Source organism: Triturus cristatus, chromosome 8 (genome assembly GCF_964204655.1).
Source record: "Triturus cristatus chromosome 8, aTriCri1.1, whole genome shotgun sequence".
Lineage (NCBI taxonomy): Eukaryota > Metazoa > Chordata > Amphibia > Caudata > Salamandridae > Triturus > Triturus cristatus.
The window spans coordinates 1,598,803,692-1,598,820,436 of record NC_140591.1 but is presented as its reverse complement, the minus strand read 5'-3'; the positions used below and the strand labels follow the sequence as shown (position 1 = coordinate 1,598,820,436).

Genomic DNA, 16,745 nt, shown 5'->3' with positions numbered 1-16,745 from the left:
AATGTAGCCCAAAATCACCCAGATGAAACCCAAATATAGCCCAATGACAGAAGTGTGCAAAACACTTATTATTTTGTGTTTTTGCAGTGTTATATAGTGCAGACTTGTCAGGTATTGGAGTGCTTTACATGAGCATTGGTTACATCACAAAAGAACAAATTCATTTTGGTTGTAGACATGGGGAGACTAAGTGATTTGACCAGAATCACAGAATGTCGAGCTGAAGCAGAAACTTCAACCTGGTTCCCCAGTTGCAAAGTCTGCAGTTCTGGAAGTAACACCACATCCTCTCCCCTAAGTGCAACATTTAATCAAGTGGTCAACTGGATAAAAAAACATAAAGATAACAAATAATTTAAAAGTGCTTTGTCGCTATTTGAAAACTCAGAAAATATGTCCTTATTTTAGTCTTTTAGAGCACTAACCATAATTTTGATGCCAATAAGACCCTCTCATATATGTAATTTCTAAAGGAAATGCTCTAGGTATTACAGTTTTGATTACATCAAGATGATGTCAGGCGTTCCACACTTTTGTAATAAATATAGAATGTTAGCAATCTAGTTGTTCATTAGGATACTGTTGAGAGGCAGAGGCCAGGGGCACGGACTCTGAAAATTGAAGGCAGGTAGGAGGGTGCAAAGGCAACAATTTAACCACACTGAGCAGGCAGGAAGGGCCGTGGAAGCACAACAGACTATGGAGGGCAGTGGAAAGGGGGGCAGGGGCAACAAACCAACAATACAGGACTTGCAAGAGAGGCTGTTGGAGGGAAGATCTATTACGGGTCAAGGAAGCTAGGGGCGGTCCCCAGATCCCCGGGAGCCACCACAGAACTGAGCAGGAGAGTGAGTCAGGGACAAAAGGGGCACCTTAATTTGAGCCGGGGTGCCTAGGAACGCTTGCTCCAAAAATGAAGAAAACAGACATATGAGACATGGAATTGGAGGCAGAATACAATGGCAGTTTAATGAGAAGATGCAACTTCAAAGAAACCGCAGAATAGAGACATAAAGTACAAAATACAGAATCCAGATAATCATACAGCTGTCATAATATTCTCTGTATCTCAATTAATGTACTGACAGAGAGAGAGAGAAAACACATCTATAAATGCATCATGGGAAACAAGTTACACCAAGGAAAATGTTACCTAGGAACACTCACGTTTACTCTTAGAGCAAGCATTCCTGCAATTACAATACAAAATCTTTTAAATGCAAAAGTAAAGAGAACAATGGTTAAACATAACATGACATTTCATATAGGTAAAATAGAATAAGATACTTCAAGCAAAGCAGAGCAAGACATTTTAAGCAAAGGAAGACAAGAGCTCCCAGCTCTTGGGGAAAACCTGCACTGCCTGTTAACCTACATACAGACGGCGAGGTAGTCCGTCGATATCTGTGGGTGCTCCCTTTTTATATCATTTTGTGGGCTCCTTTGCACGCTACATCTACCTACGTATGCAACCCAAAAGCTTCGTCTGCAGATTTTACCAGACATTTCGTCATTTACCCACTTAATGCTGACAATGGACTGGGTGAAAAGGTCAGTCTCTCAGGCCAATCGCTTATCGTAAGTTCCATAGAGCAAGCAGAAAATAATGGGTATTGTACGGGAATTCAATATATTCATGTATAAAATCTCCTCAGTTCTCCTAACTTGACGCTCTGCGGTTGTCACTTCCTTAAAAGCGGGAAACCTGCCCAGGAAGCAAGTACCAATCCAGGATGCAGCCTACTGTATGTCGACAGCTTCAGGGGGATGTTGAACTTTGATACCGAGCACGGAGCACTCGGGTAGGGTGGGGGCTACTAGTTTGGATCAGAAGGCCTCGCAGACCTGCCTTCAGACTGCTATACACTAAAATTGCAGAGCTATGGTCAATTTAACAAAGAGGCCTACATATTGAACAGAAGGGCCTACACAGGGGTTTTATGCTGGCTGAGTGGTAAGGATGTCTCAGGATAATTATATAGCAACACAGGACCCACTGGTCAATTTAATACGGCCTACAAATGCAGCTGGCAGGGCAAGGACAAGGGTCTCATACTTCAGGTGTGGACAGAACGGGCCAGGGGCCCCCTGTGATACAAAATCTACCCTCCTTTAAGGCTGTGGCAATGTAATAGACCATTGTGGGCAGAAGGAAGAGGCAATGGTAGTACAACCATACATGCCAACAGACCCGATTCAGCCAGGAAACGTCCAATGTTTTTAAGCTCAAATGGGTTTTTATTTGATCTGTCTCCTGTCTACAATATCCTCTTTTTCAATGTAACTCAAAGGGGAAAATCAATACCCCAGTTTTTTTTCAAAATCTCCCTCTTACCAAGTTCAAAATGTTCGCAAGTATGGTACATTGGATCATGGAAGGAAATGGGATAGGGACATGGACTTGGATAACAGAGGACAGGAGGGACATGGAGAGGTGCCCCAAACTGACCCTGCAGGGCAGGCATCAGGGTTTGCAGCAGCACAATACACCACACAGGGCATGCAGGACGGGAGTGCAGCACAACAATCCATAGAAAGCAAGAGGGAGGGGACAGGACCATGCACATGGACAACAGAGAACAGAGGGGCAAGAGGCAATGGTAGCTAGCTGACCATAATGGACAGACAGGAGAGAAAGCTGCAGCATAACAGACCATAAAGGGCAGGAGGGACGGATCAGGGGCATTACAATGGAACAGACAAGCCAGGAGGGAGGGAGTAGGGCTGGGGGCAAGGGGGCAGGGCAGGAGCAGCAAGATAGCCATGGAGGTCAGGCAGGATGGGCACTAGAAGCAAGACACACCATGAAGAGCAACAGTGAGACTGTGATGGCATACACACAGACCATGGAGGGAAGGTGGGAGGGGGTCAGGGGCAGCTAACTGACCACACAGGGAAGGTGGGAGGGGCCATGGCAGCACAGAAGACCATGCATGGCAAGTGGGAGGGTTAGTGGCAGCACAATGGCTATGATGGGCAAGAAGGAGGGTGGAGGGGCATGCACAAAGGACGATGGAGGATAGAAGGGAGGGTCAGGACCTGTGCACAGACAAGAAAGTTCAGGGGAAGGGACGTCACAACAGACCACACGGGGCAGGCAGGAGGAGCAGTTGCAGCACAACAGACCAGGGAGGGCAGGAGGGTGTGGCAGTACAATGGACCATGGAGGACAGGAGGAAGAGGATAGGGGCATGGCATGTGGACAGGCAGGGTGGAGGTGGCAGGGACAGGTTACAGTCATCTGACAATGCTAGGCAGGTGGGAGGGGAGTGGCAGCTCAACAGAACACTCAGAGTAGATAGGAGTGGCAGGTCCATGGGACATGGTGGGCAAAAAGGATGGAGCAGGGGCATGCACAAAGACATCGGAGGGCAGGGGGAAGGAGAATAGGGGCAGCAAGCTAAGCACAGAGTTAAGCAGGAGGTCAATGATGGGGCATAGAATTGGGCAATGGAGGTCAGGAGGAGTGGACTGGTACATCATACTAAATTGAGGGCAGTGGCAGCACATCAGACCATGCATGGCAGGAGGGAGGAGGCTAGTCCATGGATTCACACAACAGAGGATAGGGAGGAAGGGGATGGGGCAGCAAGCTAACTGTTCAGAGAAGGCGGGTATTAGGAACTTTATTGTTTTTAAAACATTGTGTCTGTGCGAACTACTTAAAATATGAACAAGTATGCAGCATAATCTCACTTTTATTCAGGAAGAAGAGGACGTTTGTGACTGTGACTCTGGGCTCACTTGGCAGAAACACCCCCTGACCCTCCACCCCCTATCGCAAAATGTAATGCCCGTGAAAAGGGTAGGTGAACACAGTGTTATATAGAACATAGTCCTGAGAGCACGATTGAAAATGAAAACTAGATATAGTGTATGGTATAAACTATGCACCAAAAAGTGTGATATAAGATGAATCGGGCGTGAAATATAATATGCAATACATTGTGCGCAATGACAGATTCATTGGAGAGCGCGAGATAGCACAGGCACTAGCGCGTGCTATGCGATATGCGCCTTGGAGTGTAATATGCACAGGGCAGTGTTGTGTAACCTAACTAGTCTCTAAAGTTGTAATATAAAATATGTGCTGGGGAGTGTAACGTTGCATATGCACTGTGACAAAGATATGGATCCCAGATTGTAATATGTATGGCATAGCACTGTGCGTTATAACATAGGCATCGAGAAAGGCACGTTAGATGGGGCAATATAACCCGTGCGAAGACAAGTGTGGCATGACATATTCACGGGGTGGTGTTACAGTGCACATGGGCTAGAGAGTGTCATTGCATATGCACTAGCTAGTGGAATTCAACACAGAGGTGTGTGGCACTCGGCAGGCAATGGTGGGTGTAACACAGCATTGGGCTCTGTCAGGAGCACGCTGTGACTCTCAAGTGATGTTCGTCCCCTTTCCAGAGAGTAAAATAAAAAGTATTACACATCCGGCAGTGGATGTGTGTTTTATTAACCGTGAGGGGGGTTTCTTGCATAGTTTTGGTCGAATTTTTGTCGAATCCCCTTTGAATGGCTTGGTGTGCATGTGTATTAAATGTGCCCGTCAATAGCTACCCATGTTTGTATAAATAAACGACAAGGGTGTCTACCAGGATTAGGCACGGTAGGGCATCAGACATGTCAGAGCTTCACTAGTGGTGTAAATACATTCCACGTGGATTCATTGCATGCATAGTCGCCTTTTAATGAATATCACGCAAATCGTCATGGTGATAGGTACGTACGGTTTGTCCAGCATGTCCTAGGTGTGTCTATAAATATATATTTTTTTAAAATAATAAAAAACAGTGGCCGGCCCTGGGGATTGGGGTCAAAAAAATATAATTAGGAGACTGGCCCTGGGGGATGGGGTCATCAGGGCCAATAAATTAGAATAAGAAGGGGAATCAAACAGCCCCCCTTCTTAAAAAACTAAAATAAATAAAAGACTGGCATCGTGCCGGAGGCCATGCCCCCTCCGTGCAGCACTCTGCAAACGCGCCCCCAACAGGCATCTCCAGTATGCGCCAGGGAGCTGCGCTGCAGCCAGGTGTTCTGAGGCCAAGCCCCTTTTTACACCTCTCTGCAACGCAGCTCTGTGGCGCTTACTGGAGGTACCTAGTGTTCTAGTTTGACCCTAGGGACCCTTAGGATTCAAGGGGACTTAATCTCTCAACTTAGAACAGCCACAGGGCGCGTTTACACAGTGGTGAAGGGAGGGGACGGGGCCTGAGGTGACGTGTGCAAACACGCACTATGGCACGTTTTAAATTGGGGATATAATTTCCCTTCAATACTGAGGGCCCCTGGGGGCTAACTAGCCCACCAAGTGCTTCCAGTAAGCGCCACTGAGCTGCATTGCAGAGAGGTGGTCCAGGCCGTGCCACTTTTTACACCTCTCTGCAACGCAGCTCTGTGGCACTTACTGGAGGTACCTAGTGGGCTAGTTGGACCCTAGGGACCCTCAGGATTCAAATGAACTTAATCTCCCAACTAAAAATGGACACAGGGCGTGTTTACACAGTGGTGAATGGAGGGGACGGGGCCTGAGTTAACGTGTGCAAAAACGCCCTGTGGCCTGTTTTAAGAGGTAGTTTTAATCTCCATGCCCTATTATATACTAGGGGCTTACAGAGGAGGTCATGCTAATCACAGGGGGACCCCAACGCATAATGTTCCCTAGTGTATGTAGGTGTTTTCACTGTATTCTAAGTGTCTTTTAACATAGCACTGGCTCTAGGACTGGTTAGTCAGACTCAGTTACCACCAGTATCCGTCTGAAAAAGTTGAGGGTACAGGATGATTTTGCAACAAGGCTTCTTTCTGCTCTTCTTTTTGTTCTTTCTGCACGTTATCCTTCTTCCTGCACTTATCTTCGTATTTGAGGACTTCTGTTGCTTCTTTCTGCACTTCTTTTGTTTCTTTCTGTGCATTTTTTCTTCTTTCTTCACATATCCTATCTCTGTAGGCATAGTTAGAAATTAGCATTTAAAAAACCTTTGAAATTCACAGAAAAAACCATAGGTTTCAGGCACGTTATAGTTAGGAATTAGCATTTAAAAAACCTCAGAAATTCACTGAAAAAACCATAGGTTTCAGGGGTGTTATAGTTAGCTGGACTTTTCACTTGTACAAAACCATTGAAATTCCCCCGTTATAGTTAGTTCAGCTAACTATAACTCGCGCGCCCGCAATGCACTGCTGATGACGTCACATATTACATCACTCATGACATGGTCAGTGACATCACTCATGACATCACTGATGACATCTCAAATGACATCACTGATGACATCACTGATGACATCATCCTTGTGATAGAGTGGCAGACCTCCTCTCACCCTAATATAACCTTTGATACACACATTCAAAAATAGAGACTAAAATTTTCAAAACAATGGACATACCAATACCAGTTACAACAACCTCTTCAGTAATTCTAAGATCCACATACACATCCACTCATTCACCAACAGTCCTATACAGTCACTCATACATGTACTCACTCATCATATGTACTCATACACCTATACATCCTGTTACACAATGCCACTCATCCATAGAGTTACTCACACACATAGTCACTCATGCTAATAAAGAATCAAACATACATTTACTTGCATATACAGTTATACACACACCACCATACTTACTTCTACGGAAACTTACACATACTTAGTCTTTTAAACAATCACTTATAGAAACACATACTTATTCATACAGGAACTCTTTCAATCTCTCACTCTCACATATACTCACATATATACACCAATAGTCACATATACTAGTTTAAAACATATGTAGTTACTCATAAAGACACTATTGAGACAGTCATTCACTCACTAACACACCCATACACACACTCATCCACCCATACAGTCCTGCACACATGCTGTGTTCAACACATACAAACAGTGAGTCACTCATTCATGCACCTATGCACTACGTAATACCCCCCACCGAACCATGCAGACACTCAGACTGATACTCAAAAAACCAACTAATAACCTATATAGACACCCATGTAGCTACTCACCAACCCATGCAGCCACTTATACACAAAGTGAGAGACTGATACAGATATTTACATATTTAAACATTACTCACTAAGCCATGTATTCACTATGATACACTTAATCAGTCAGTTACACAATCAATTTTTCAAAAACAAATCATCCATTTAGACACTTATATACCCATTTAATCTTCCATCGACCTTGAGATATACATATATAAAACATATTTAATTTTCAGAAAAACACACATTCACTGGATGATGTCATCAGTGATGTCATCAGTGATGTCATTTGAGATGTCATCAGTGATGTCATGAGTGATGTCACTGACCATGTCATGAGTGATGTAATATGTGACGTCATCAGCAGTGCATTGCGGGCGCGCGAGTTATAGTTAGCTGAACTAACTATAACGGGGGAATTTCAATGGTTTTGTACAAGTGAAAAGTCCAGCTAACTATAACACCCCTGAAACCTATGTTTTTTTCAGTGAATTTATATATATATATATATATATATATCGTACAGTCCCCTGAAAAGATCCCAAGGATGACGACGCCTTGTCCTGGCTCAAACTTCTTTATTAATCAGTCAGCCGGTCGAACGCGTTTCGCCTGACCTGCAGGCTTGTTCACCAATAGTCAATATAAACTTGAAGGCATTATTTACATATTTTTGTGCTCGTGATGTGTCACGTGATGTGACTACATCCTTAGTGTAATGAAAAACAGACTCGTAGTTTCAGCGGGAGATTTCGCCGTTTTGGTTGTGACTTGTTACCTAAACAGTGTTAATAAATTTCGTAACTTATTCAATTTCAATAAATGAACTAGCATGCAAGTTATCTTGAATCATAACATTTTCGTGCAAGAGAACAATTCATTCCACAATTGTCCGTCTATTAATTAGAGAATATCTAACCAACAATAACATATAAACCCCTGTGGGTCTTATCACACGGACAAAATGTAGATTGTCTACAGCACGCTTACTATAATATGCGTGGTGGTCAATTATGCCCAAGTGGGCAAAAGTTCATTTTTGATTGGACGGTTCTCCCATTGCCAACAACAAAAGACTAAAAATAATGTGTACAGTGCACAAACTAACAACAAACAAATCAAACATTAAAAACAATAACGCGGGGGTTACTGCTATTGTGCTGCATCTACATTCATCAGGTCTTTAAAGATGTGTTATTAAATCTTCCTCCATATTGAGACCTGTGGGGGTTCGTGTATTGAGTACAAGAATGTAACATGATTCAAGTTTCCTTAATTTTTTCTCTCGGTTGCCCCCTCTTGCATTTGGCGGTATACAATCAATGACAAAATACGTTAGACCCTTCTCATTTTTCTCATGGTGAGATTCAAAATGGAGTGCCACAGGGTAAGACCTGTCCCCATTTTTGATGGCCCTCAGGTGCTGCAAGATCCTCTTGTGAACCGGATGAATTGTGCTACCCACGTACCGCTTGCCACACGGGCATTGCAGGACATAGACAGCAAAATCTGTCTTACATGAATAGCACCCTTTGATCTTCTTTGTTCTTTTCGAAAGACCTAGTGTGAAAGAAGTGGTGTTTTTGCCACAACTACAGGCCTTGCATTTGGTACATTTCATAAAACCAATTCTTCTCGTTAACCAGGCACTTCCTATTGAAACCTGTTTCTTAGAAGTTAACAAATTGGTCACTAGCATCTGTTTGAAGGAGTGAGCTTTCCTAAAGGTCATCGCTGGTTTTTTTTGGACAATTTTACCCAGCAAGGGGTCATTGCGAATTAGGTGCCAATGTTAGGAGAGAATGCCCCTAATTTGTTTGTGGCTTTTATTATAAGATGTAATCATACGTATTTGGTTATTTTTACCTTGTTGACGATTGGTTTTACTACGACTCTCATTAAAGAGAATGTCCTCTCTAGTTCTTTTTTTGGCTCTTGTTATTGCATGCTCAATGACCTCGTCTGCATAACCTCTAGCTTTAAAGCGATTATGCATACAGGTAAGCTCTTGTTCAATCACTGCCTCCTCACTGCAATTTCGTATTGTTCTTAAACTCTCACCATAAGGGATACTTCTGATCAGACTGTAGGGATGGAAACTCTTTGCGTGCAGTAATGTGTTACTCGAAGTAGGTTTCCTAAACAGTTTAGTATGTACTTTCTCCTGTTTGATGTAAATCGTGAGGTCTAAAAAATTCACCGCAGTTTTACTGATTGTGCTTGTAAATTTAAATTTAAGTTTAAATCATTGATTTGCAATTTATCAATGAAATTCTGTGCTGTAAGTTCCGACCCTTTCCAAATAATGAAAAGGTCGTCAATATAACGACTCCAGAGCAGCACATTTTCCTCCCATTCTCTCTGATAGTTGACCCTGACCACCTGCTCCTCCCACCAGCCCATATGCAAATTCGCATAGCTGGGAGCGAAGCAGGTGCCCATCGCTGTGCCGCAGATCTGATGGTATAGTTGGTCATTAAAGAGGAAAAAGTTATTTTTCAAACATGTGGAAATCATTGACAGCAACATCTGGGTGTGTGACCATAATTAGATTGGGCGATTGCCCAGGAAATGTTTGATAGCCTTAAGGCCATCCTCATGCCTAATGCTGGTATACAGCGTGGAAACATCTATTGTAACCAGCAATAGATCTTCTTCCCAAGGGAGGTCATAGATATTTTTCAAAAAATCTCCCGTGTCCTGGATAAAAGCTGGAAGAGTTTGCACTAAGGGACATAAAAAGGAATCAATGAATTTGGATGTGTTTTCAAAAGCCCCTCCTATGGCAGAAATAATCGGATGGCCTGGGGGGTTCTGAATGCTCTTATGTACTTTAGGGATCAGATAAAATACTGGTACAACAGGGTTAACAATTTTGAGGAATGCTAATTCGTCTCGTGTTAACAAACATTGGCTGTACCAGGAATGAAGCTGTTCATTGAACTCTCTGTAGCTTGAGTGCATCACAGTTTCCTTAATCTTGGCATAGTTACTGGGATTGTTCAATTGTTTATAAGCCTCTGTGAGGTAACTACTCCTGTCCCACAGGACAATATTACCCCCTTTATCGGCATTACGAACTATGCAGTTGTCATCTGTGGCAAGTTTGTTGATCAGCGCAGAATATTCTTGTTGGTGTTTAGTCAGCATTTTGTATTTAGTACTCGTACATTTTTCTAAGTTCTTTAAGTCATTAATGACTAATTCATTGTAGACATCCACTGAATCTCTAGTAGTTAGCGGAATGAATCTGGAGGGTGGTTTAAACTTTGTCGGATCGCTACCCCCAATATCAACTTCCTGCTGTCTGGCTATGCGGCGAAATGGGCCATCGAGCATTCCAGAGGCCTACTAAAGGAATAAATATGCTTTTAATAAAGGATGTGCCAGAACCTACAAAGGTATCATAATAATGCTCCTTTTTTGGACTTCATGTCCCAGCATGCTTGAAAGAACTTCCGTACCACACGTGAACTCAATGAGGGTAGCATGATAATAAAAAGCGAAAAGGGAGCTCTCTGTGCACATCCCAAGCTGACTGTGACAAAGAGGCTTGTTGCCTCGAAACGCGTCGGCGAAGATTTACAGAAATACCTATACTGGAATGAAAGCTGGCCGCCAGATGTACTTACTTTTCCTGTCGAGTGCGCCTTCAAAATAGCTTTGGGCATTTGGAGAAAAAAAAAAAATATATATATATATATATATATATATATATATATATTCACTGAAAAAACCATAGGTTTCACACACGTTATAGTTAGGAATTAGCATTTAAAAAACCTTGCAAATTCACTGAAAAAACCATAGGTTTCACACATGTTATAGTTAGCGGAAATTTTACTGATAAAAAACCTGTGAAATTGCCCCGTTATAGTTAGTGCTGGCAACTATAACTCACGTGACCGCAATCCTCTGCTGATGCTAATACTGTATTTAGACACTTATTTGCCCATGTCTTCTTCCATACATTTTTAGCTATACATATATTACAAATATTTTTTTTTCATAAAGACACATATGTCATCAGCAGAAGATTGCGATCGCGTGAGTTATAGTTGCCAGCACTAACTATAACGGGGCAATTTCACAGGTTTTTTATCAGTAAAATTTCCGCTAACTATAACATGTGTGAAACCTATGGTTTTTTCAGTGAATTTGCAAGGTTTTTTAAATGCTAATTCCTAACTATAACGTGTGTGAAACCTATGGTTTTTTCAGTGAATTTGTACGGTTTTTTAAATGCTAAGTTACTTTACGCCATTCGAGGCGTGCGCGCCCACTTAACGCAGTTCGTTCCGTGCACGGTTTTTATCAACTTTAATAAGCCCTGTACATTTGGTGGCCTTCGGCCACCAAAAGCACAGGGGGTGGGGTCAATGTGGATAGTGTTTTTTTTATTTCGATTTTATAATTTCATGTTGCCAAAATTTAGTTTTTTTTACCTATTAATAAGCCCTGTACATTTGGTGGCCTACGGCCACCAAAAGCACAGGGGGTGGGGTAAGTGTGGATAGTGTTTTTTTACTAATCAATAAGCCCTGTACATTTGGTGTCCTCCGTCCACCAAAAGCACAGGGGGTGGGGTAGGTGTGGATAGTGTTTTTTTTATTTTTATTTTTTTACCGTACGCTTACGGTAAGCGTACGGTAAGCGTACTCGGCGAAATTGCCGAAAAAAAAATAAAAACGTTTTTGCACTTGGGGGATGTTTGGGGACTCCCTCAACATGACTATGTGGGAGGGAGTTGTCAAAACAGCCCCGTAACATGTTTTTTGCCATCATGTTTGTTAAACAACACTCAGTGCGAGAGACAAAATGGCGGACGCCGCTTCCTGGTTTCGGCCGATTCGAATGTTTACTAAGATCTAAGAGCCAATCAGAATCGCGCTCGCGCACGCCACCGTACGCTTACGGTAAGCGTACGGTAAGCGTACGGTAAGCGTACGGTAAGCGGGCTCAGATATATATATTGATTTAAAGGCTATTTTCTCAGAATCTACTGAACAGATTTACACCAAACCTACAAAAGGCACTTCCTTGACCTAGGGACTACCTCTCTGCCAAATTTCTAGTAATTCTGTTCAGCCGTTCGGGCTGTAGCTCGTTCTAAAGGTCCTATGGAAAAATGCATGGGAAAAACGCGTTTTGGGACCCCCCTTTTATCTCAGCCCCCGCTTGACGAATCCCCCCGAGACTTTCAGGGTAGGAGCGGAGCGTAGCGCCCCACCTATTTTGAGAAATTCGCGAGGATTCATCGACCGGCGCCAAAGTTATTCAAAATAGAATGTTGAGGTTTTCCTATGGAAAAGGGGTCCTAACTATAACTACCTACTGGCGACCGCCAGTAGGTAATATATATATATATATATATATATATATATATATATATATATATATATATATATATATATATATATATATATATATATATATATCCACAATAAAGAACCTGTTGGTAACTGCTGCGAATGCGCCCTTTGAATGCTTGGGACTGCGCCGCATGCTGGAACTTTGCGAGAAAGGCCACGATCAGTGCAGCAGTTTGGGAGACACTAAAGTCATCGTGCCAATTGGGGGCCTACAAAGGTAAACAAGACTCATTTACAAGCAGCATCGCATGTAGCTCACTGTGAGCAACAATGTTCCTCTGATTGGGACTCAAGATCCCAGCATGCATCATACTAGTGAACGCACTGCGCATGACCTACTGGGGGTCCCTGCATGTTTAAATAATCTAATTGGAGCCATCTGTGCGGTGCTGGAGTTTGCCCATGATGAAGAGGCTTGTCCTCGAAACGCATCGGCGATGAACTCACCTGAATTGGAGATGCTGACTTTCCCTTAATAAAGAACCTGTGGGTAACTGCTGTGAGTGCGCCCTTTGAATGCTTTTGGGCCATTGTTGAACAATAAAATTCCACACGGCTGCCCTACCGTGAAAGGTCGCACCGTCTCCCAAGCGTGGAGGGACTGCGCGGCATGCTGGAACTTTGCCAGAAACGCCACGATCAGTGCAGCAGTTTGGGAAACACTAAAGTCATCGTACCTATTGGGGGCCTACAAAGGTAAACAAGACTCCTTTACGAGCAGCATCGCATGGAGCTCACTGTGAGCAACAATATTCCTCCAATTGGGACTCAAGATCCCAGCATGCATCATACTAATGAACGCCCTGGGCATGACCCAGTGGGGGTCTATGCATGTTTAAATAATCTAATTGGAGCCATCTGTGTGGTGCTGGAGTTTGCCAATGATAAAGAGGCTTGTCCTCGAAACGTGTCGGCGATGAACTAACCTGAATTGGAGATGCTGACTTTCCCTTAATAAAGAACCTGTTGGCAACTGCTGTGAGTGCGCCCTTTGAATGCTTTCGGGCCATTGTTGAACAATAAAATTCCACACGGCTGCCCTGCCGTGAAAGGATGCACCATCTACCAAGTGAGGAGGGACTGCGCCGCATGCTGGAACTTTGCCGGAAACGCCGTGATCAGTGCAGAAGTTTGGGAGACACTAAAGTCATCGTGCCAATTGGGGGCCTACAAAGGTAAACAAGACTCCTTTACGAGCAGCATCGCATGGAGCTCACTGTGAGCAACAGGGAACCTCTGCTCCACTTTAGGAAAAGAACACGCACACAAGGGATATTCAGGTAAAGGCTCTTTTATTCAATTTAAGCCTCCTCCGACCCAGCGGAGAGACGCGTTTTGGCTGTCGCAGCAGCCTTCTTCAATCTGATACACATATATATAATAAAATAATACATATTAAATGTATTAGATAATAACATTAATTAAAAAATAAATTATATTTAATATACATTTTAACAAATATAGCAAATAAACGGTATTGAACAAAGTAAAAACATATATATAATAATGAATATATTTATATACTTTAAAACAATTAATAAACTATTAATTTAATGTATTTTATAATTTTAAAATTATATGAAAATGTAACAAATATATATATATATATATATATATATATATATATATATATATAAAAAACATCGCTTCTGCGCTTAAGGACGCACTCCAACCAGCTGGTGATTCTCAGAATCTTTTATTTCAGGAAACAGGTTTTCTCCTCAGAGCACATATAATCCTTTTGCCGACGCGTTTCAGAGCTTCGCGCTCCTTCTTCAAAGGCATTTAGCGTGCACACAATTACTGGCTCCCACAGTGCCCTGCCCTTTGCTTCATTTTATAGACCTCTGGTGTGTCTTACAGATGGAACATATTGCTATGCATGCCGGTATCTGTGGTTCATGCCCTATTTTCCCTCTGGTGGGTTGTGTGCATACTAACAATTTCAAGGACCGATAAAATAAACCCTTCAGTGGGCCTCTGATTTGAAGTCCTATTTCAAATTGATTTCTATGCTGCGTCCTTAAGCGCAGAAGCGATGTTTTATATATATATATATATATATATATATATATATATATATTTTTTTTTTTTTTTCACTGAAAAAAACCATAGGTTTCAGGAACGTTATAGTTAGTTGGACATTTGACTCATATAGAACCAGAGAAATTCACCCGTTATAATTAGTTGAGCTAACTATAAATCGCACGCTCGCCATTCACTGGTGATGATGTCACATGTTACATCACTCATGACATGGTCAGTGACATCACTGATGACATCTCAAATTACATCACTGATGACATCACTGATGACATCATCCAGTGAATGTGTGTTTCTGTAAAGTTTAAATATATTTCATATATATCATATATATGCCAAGGTGTATTGAAGAAAGAGTGAATTTGCAAGTCCCTGAATGGATTATTTAATAGGTGCATGACTGACTGTATAAGTGAGTGATTGAACATGTGTTACTGAATTTATGGGTTAGTGACTAAACTGTGTGAAAGTCTGTATTAGTGTCTTAGCTGGTGTATAAGCAACTGCATGGGTTGGTGAGTAGCTACATGAGTGTCTATATGGGTTATTGGTTTGTTGTCTGAGTATCTGTATGAGTGCCTGAGTGTCTCTGTGGGTGGGTAGGGGGCTTTGTAACTCTGGACATACATGGCTGAGCGGGTGATTCACTGGTTGTATGGATTCAAAAATACATCTGGTAAGGGCGGTATGGGTGTGTTAGTGTGTGTATGGGTGTATTGGTGAGTGAATGAATGTCTCACTGGTATATGTGTGAGTAACTACATATGTTTTAAGGCAGAATATGCGAGTGTTGGAGTATATAAATGACTATACGTGAGAGTTAGTTATTTGAGGAGTGGGTGTATAAAAGAGTGTCTGCTTGTATCAGTGATTGTATAAGACAGTAAGTATGTGTTAGTATCTGCATAAATAAGTGATGTGGTGTGTGTATAAATAACGCAGTTGGTGTGTATAACTGTATACATGAGTAAATGGGTATGTGATTGATTCTTTGCATGACTGACTATGTGTGTGAGTAACTCTATGGATGAGTGGCGGACTGTGACTGTATGTATAGGTGTATGAGTACACATTATAGTACTGTATTGATGAGTAACTGCATGTATAAGTGAGTGGATGTGAGTGTAGACCTAGGAAATAGTGGGTGGTATGTAGTATCGGGCATTGTTGTGTGTATGTTTTCAAAAATAGTAGTCTGTATTTTAGAGTGCGTGTATCAAAGTTTATATTAGGCCATCAGTATGTGCATCACATTATCAGGTGGATCATGTCATGAGTGATGTCATTTGAGATGTCATCAGTGATGTCATCAGTGATGTCACTGACCATGTCATGAGTGATGTAATATGTGACGTCATCACCAGTGCATTGCGAGCGCGCGATTTATAGTTAGCTCAACTAACTATAACGGGCAAATTTCTCTGGTTTTATATGAGTCAAATGTCCAACTAACTATCACGTCCAGGAACCTATGTTTTTTTCAGTGAATTTCTAAGGTTTTTTAAATGCTAATTCCTAACTATAACGTCTGTAAAACCTATGGTGTTTTCAGTGAATATATATATATATATATATATTTGCATATTTCCTCACGAAGGAGAAAGGTGAGCCGCACTCGTAGCGTTACTTGTTGATTGATATTTATTTCATTTGTGTATCAGCATGGCAATCCTGACGCGTTTCGTTCTGCTTAGAACTTTTTCAAAGGCAGCCAACACCATACACACCGCTGCTGCTCCCACGTTAATGTCCATTTTGCTTTCACATCCTCCAGTGGATCCTTTTATAAGTGCATTCTGGGACATGTGGTTCGGCTTGCGGTGCGTAACTCTTACCCTCCAGTGGGCGGTGTTTTTTTCTTTGCTGTTACACAGACTTTTCTTTTCAATTTGACTTTATTATTCCTAAACAGTAGTTCGCTACCCCCTCAACAAACCCATTTTCAAGGCTAGTAAGGGATCCAATACCGGAGATAGTCTTCGGCGGCACCGCATTGCCTTATGACGTTTTCACGAGCTACAGAAGAGGTCCAAGGCGGGCAATGATGGCGCTCTTGTGGTGGTGCGTCGCTCTTCGGTTGGACCAAACCGATGTATATATATATATATATATATATTCACAGAAAAACCATAGGTTTCAGGTGCGTTATAGTTAGCTGGACTTTTCACTCGTACAAAACCATTGAAATTCCCCCATTCATCAGTGATGTCATTTGAGATGTCATCAGTGATGTCATGAGTGATGTCACTGACCATGTCATGAGTGATGTAATATGTGACGTCATCAGCAGTGCATTGTGGGCACGTGAGTTA

General features: G+C 42.2%; 1 protein-coding gene across 1 annotated transcript in view; it reads right to left on the bottom strand.

Annotated features, from left to right (window-relative positions):
* LOC146806288 (olfactory receptor 56A4-like) overlaps positions 1-16,745 on the bottom strand; it is a 64,039-nt gene that overhangs the window by 18,049 nt on the left and 29,245 nt on the right. The window contains exon 7 of the mRNA XM_085623934.1: positions 9,928-10,366. Coding sequence (XP_085480060.1) covers positions 9,928-10,366 — 439 coding nt within the window. The remainder of the gene's footprint in view (positions 1-9,927; positions 10,367-16,745) is intronic.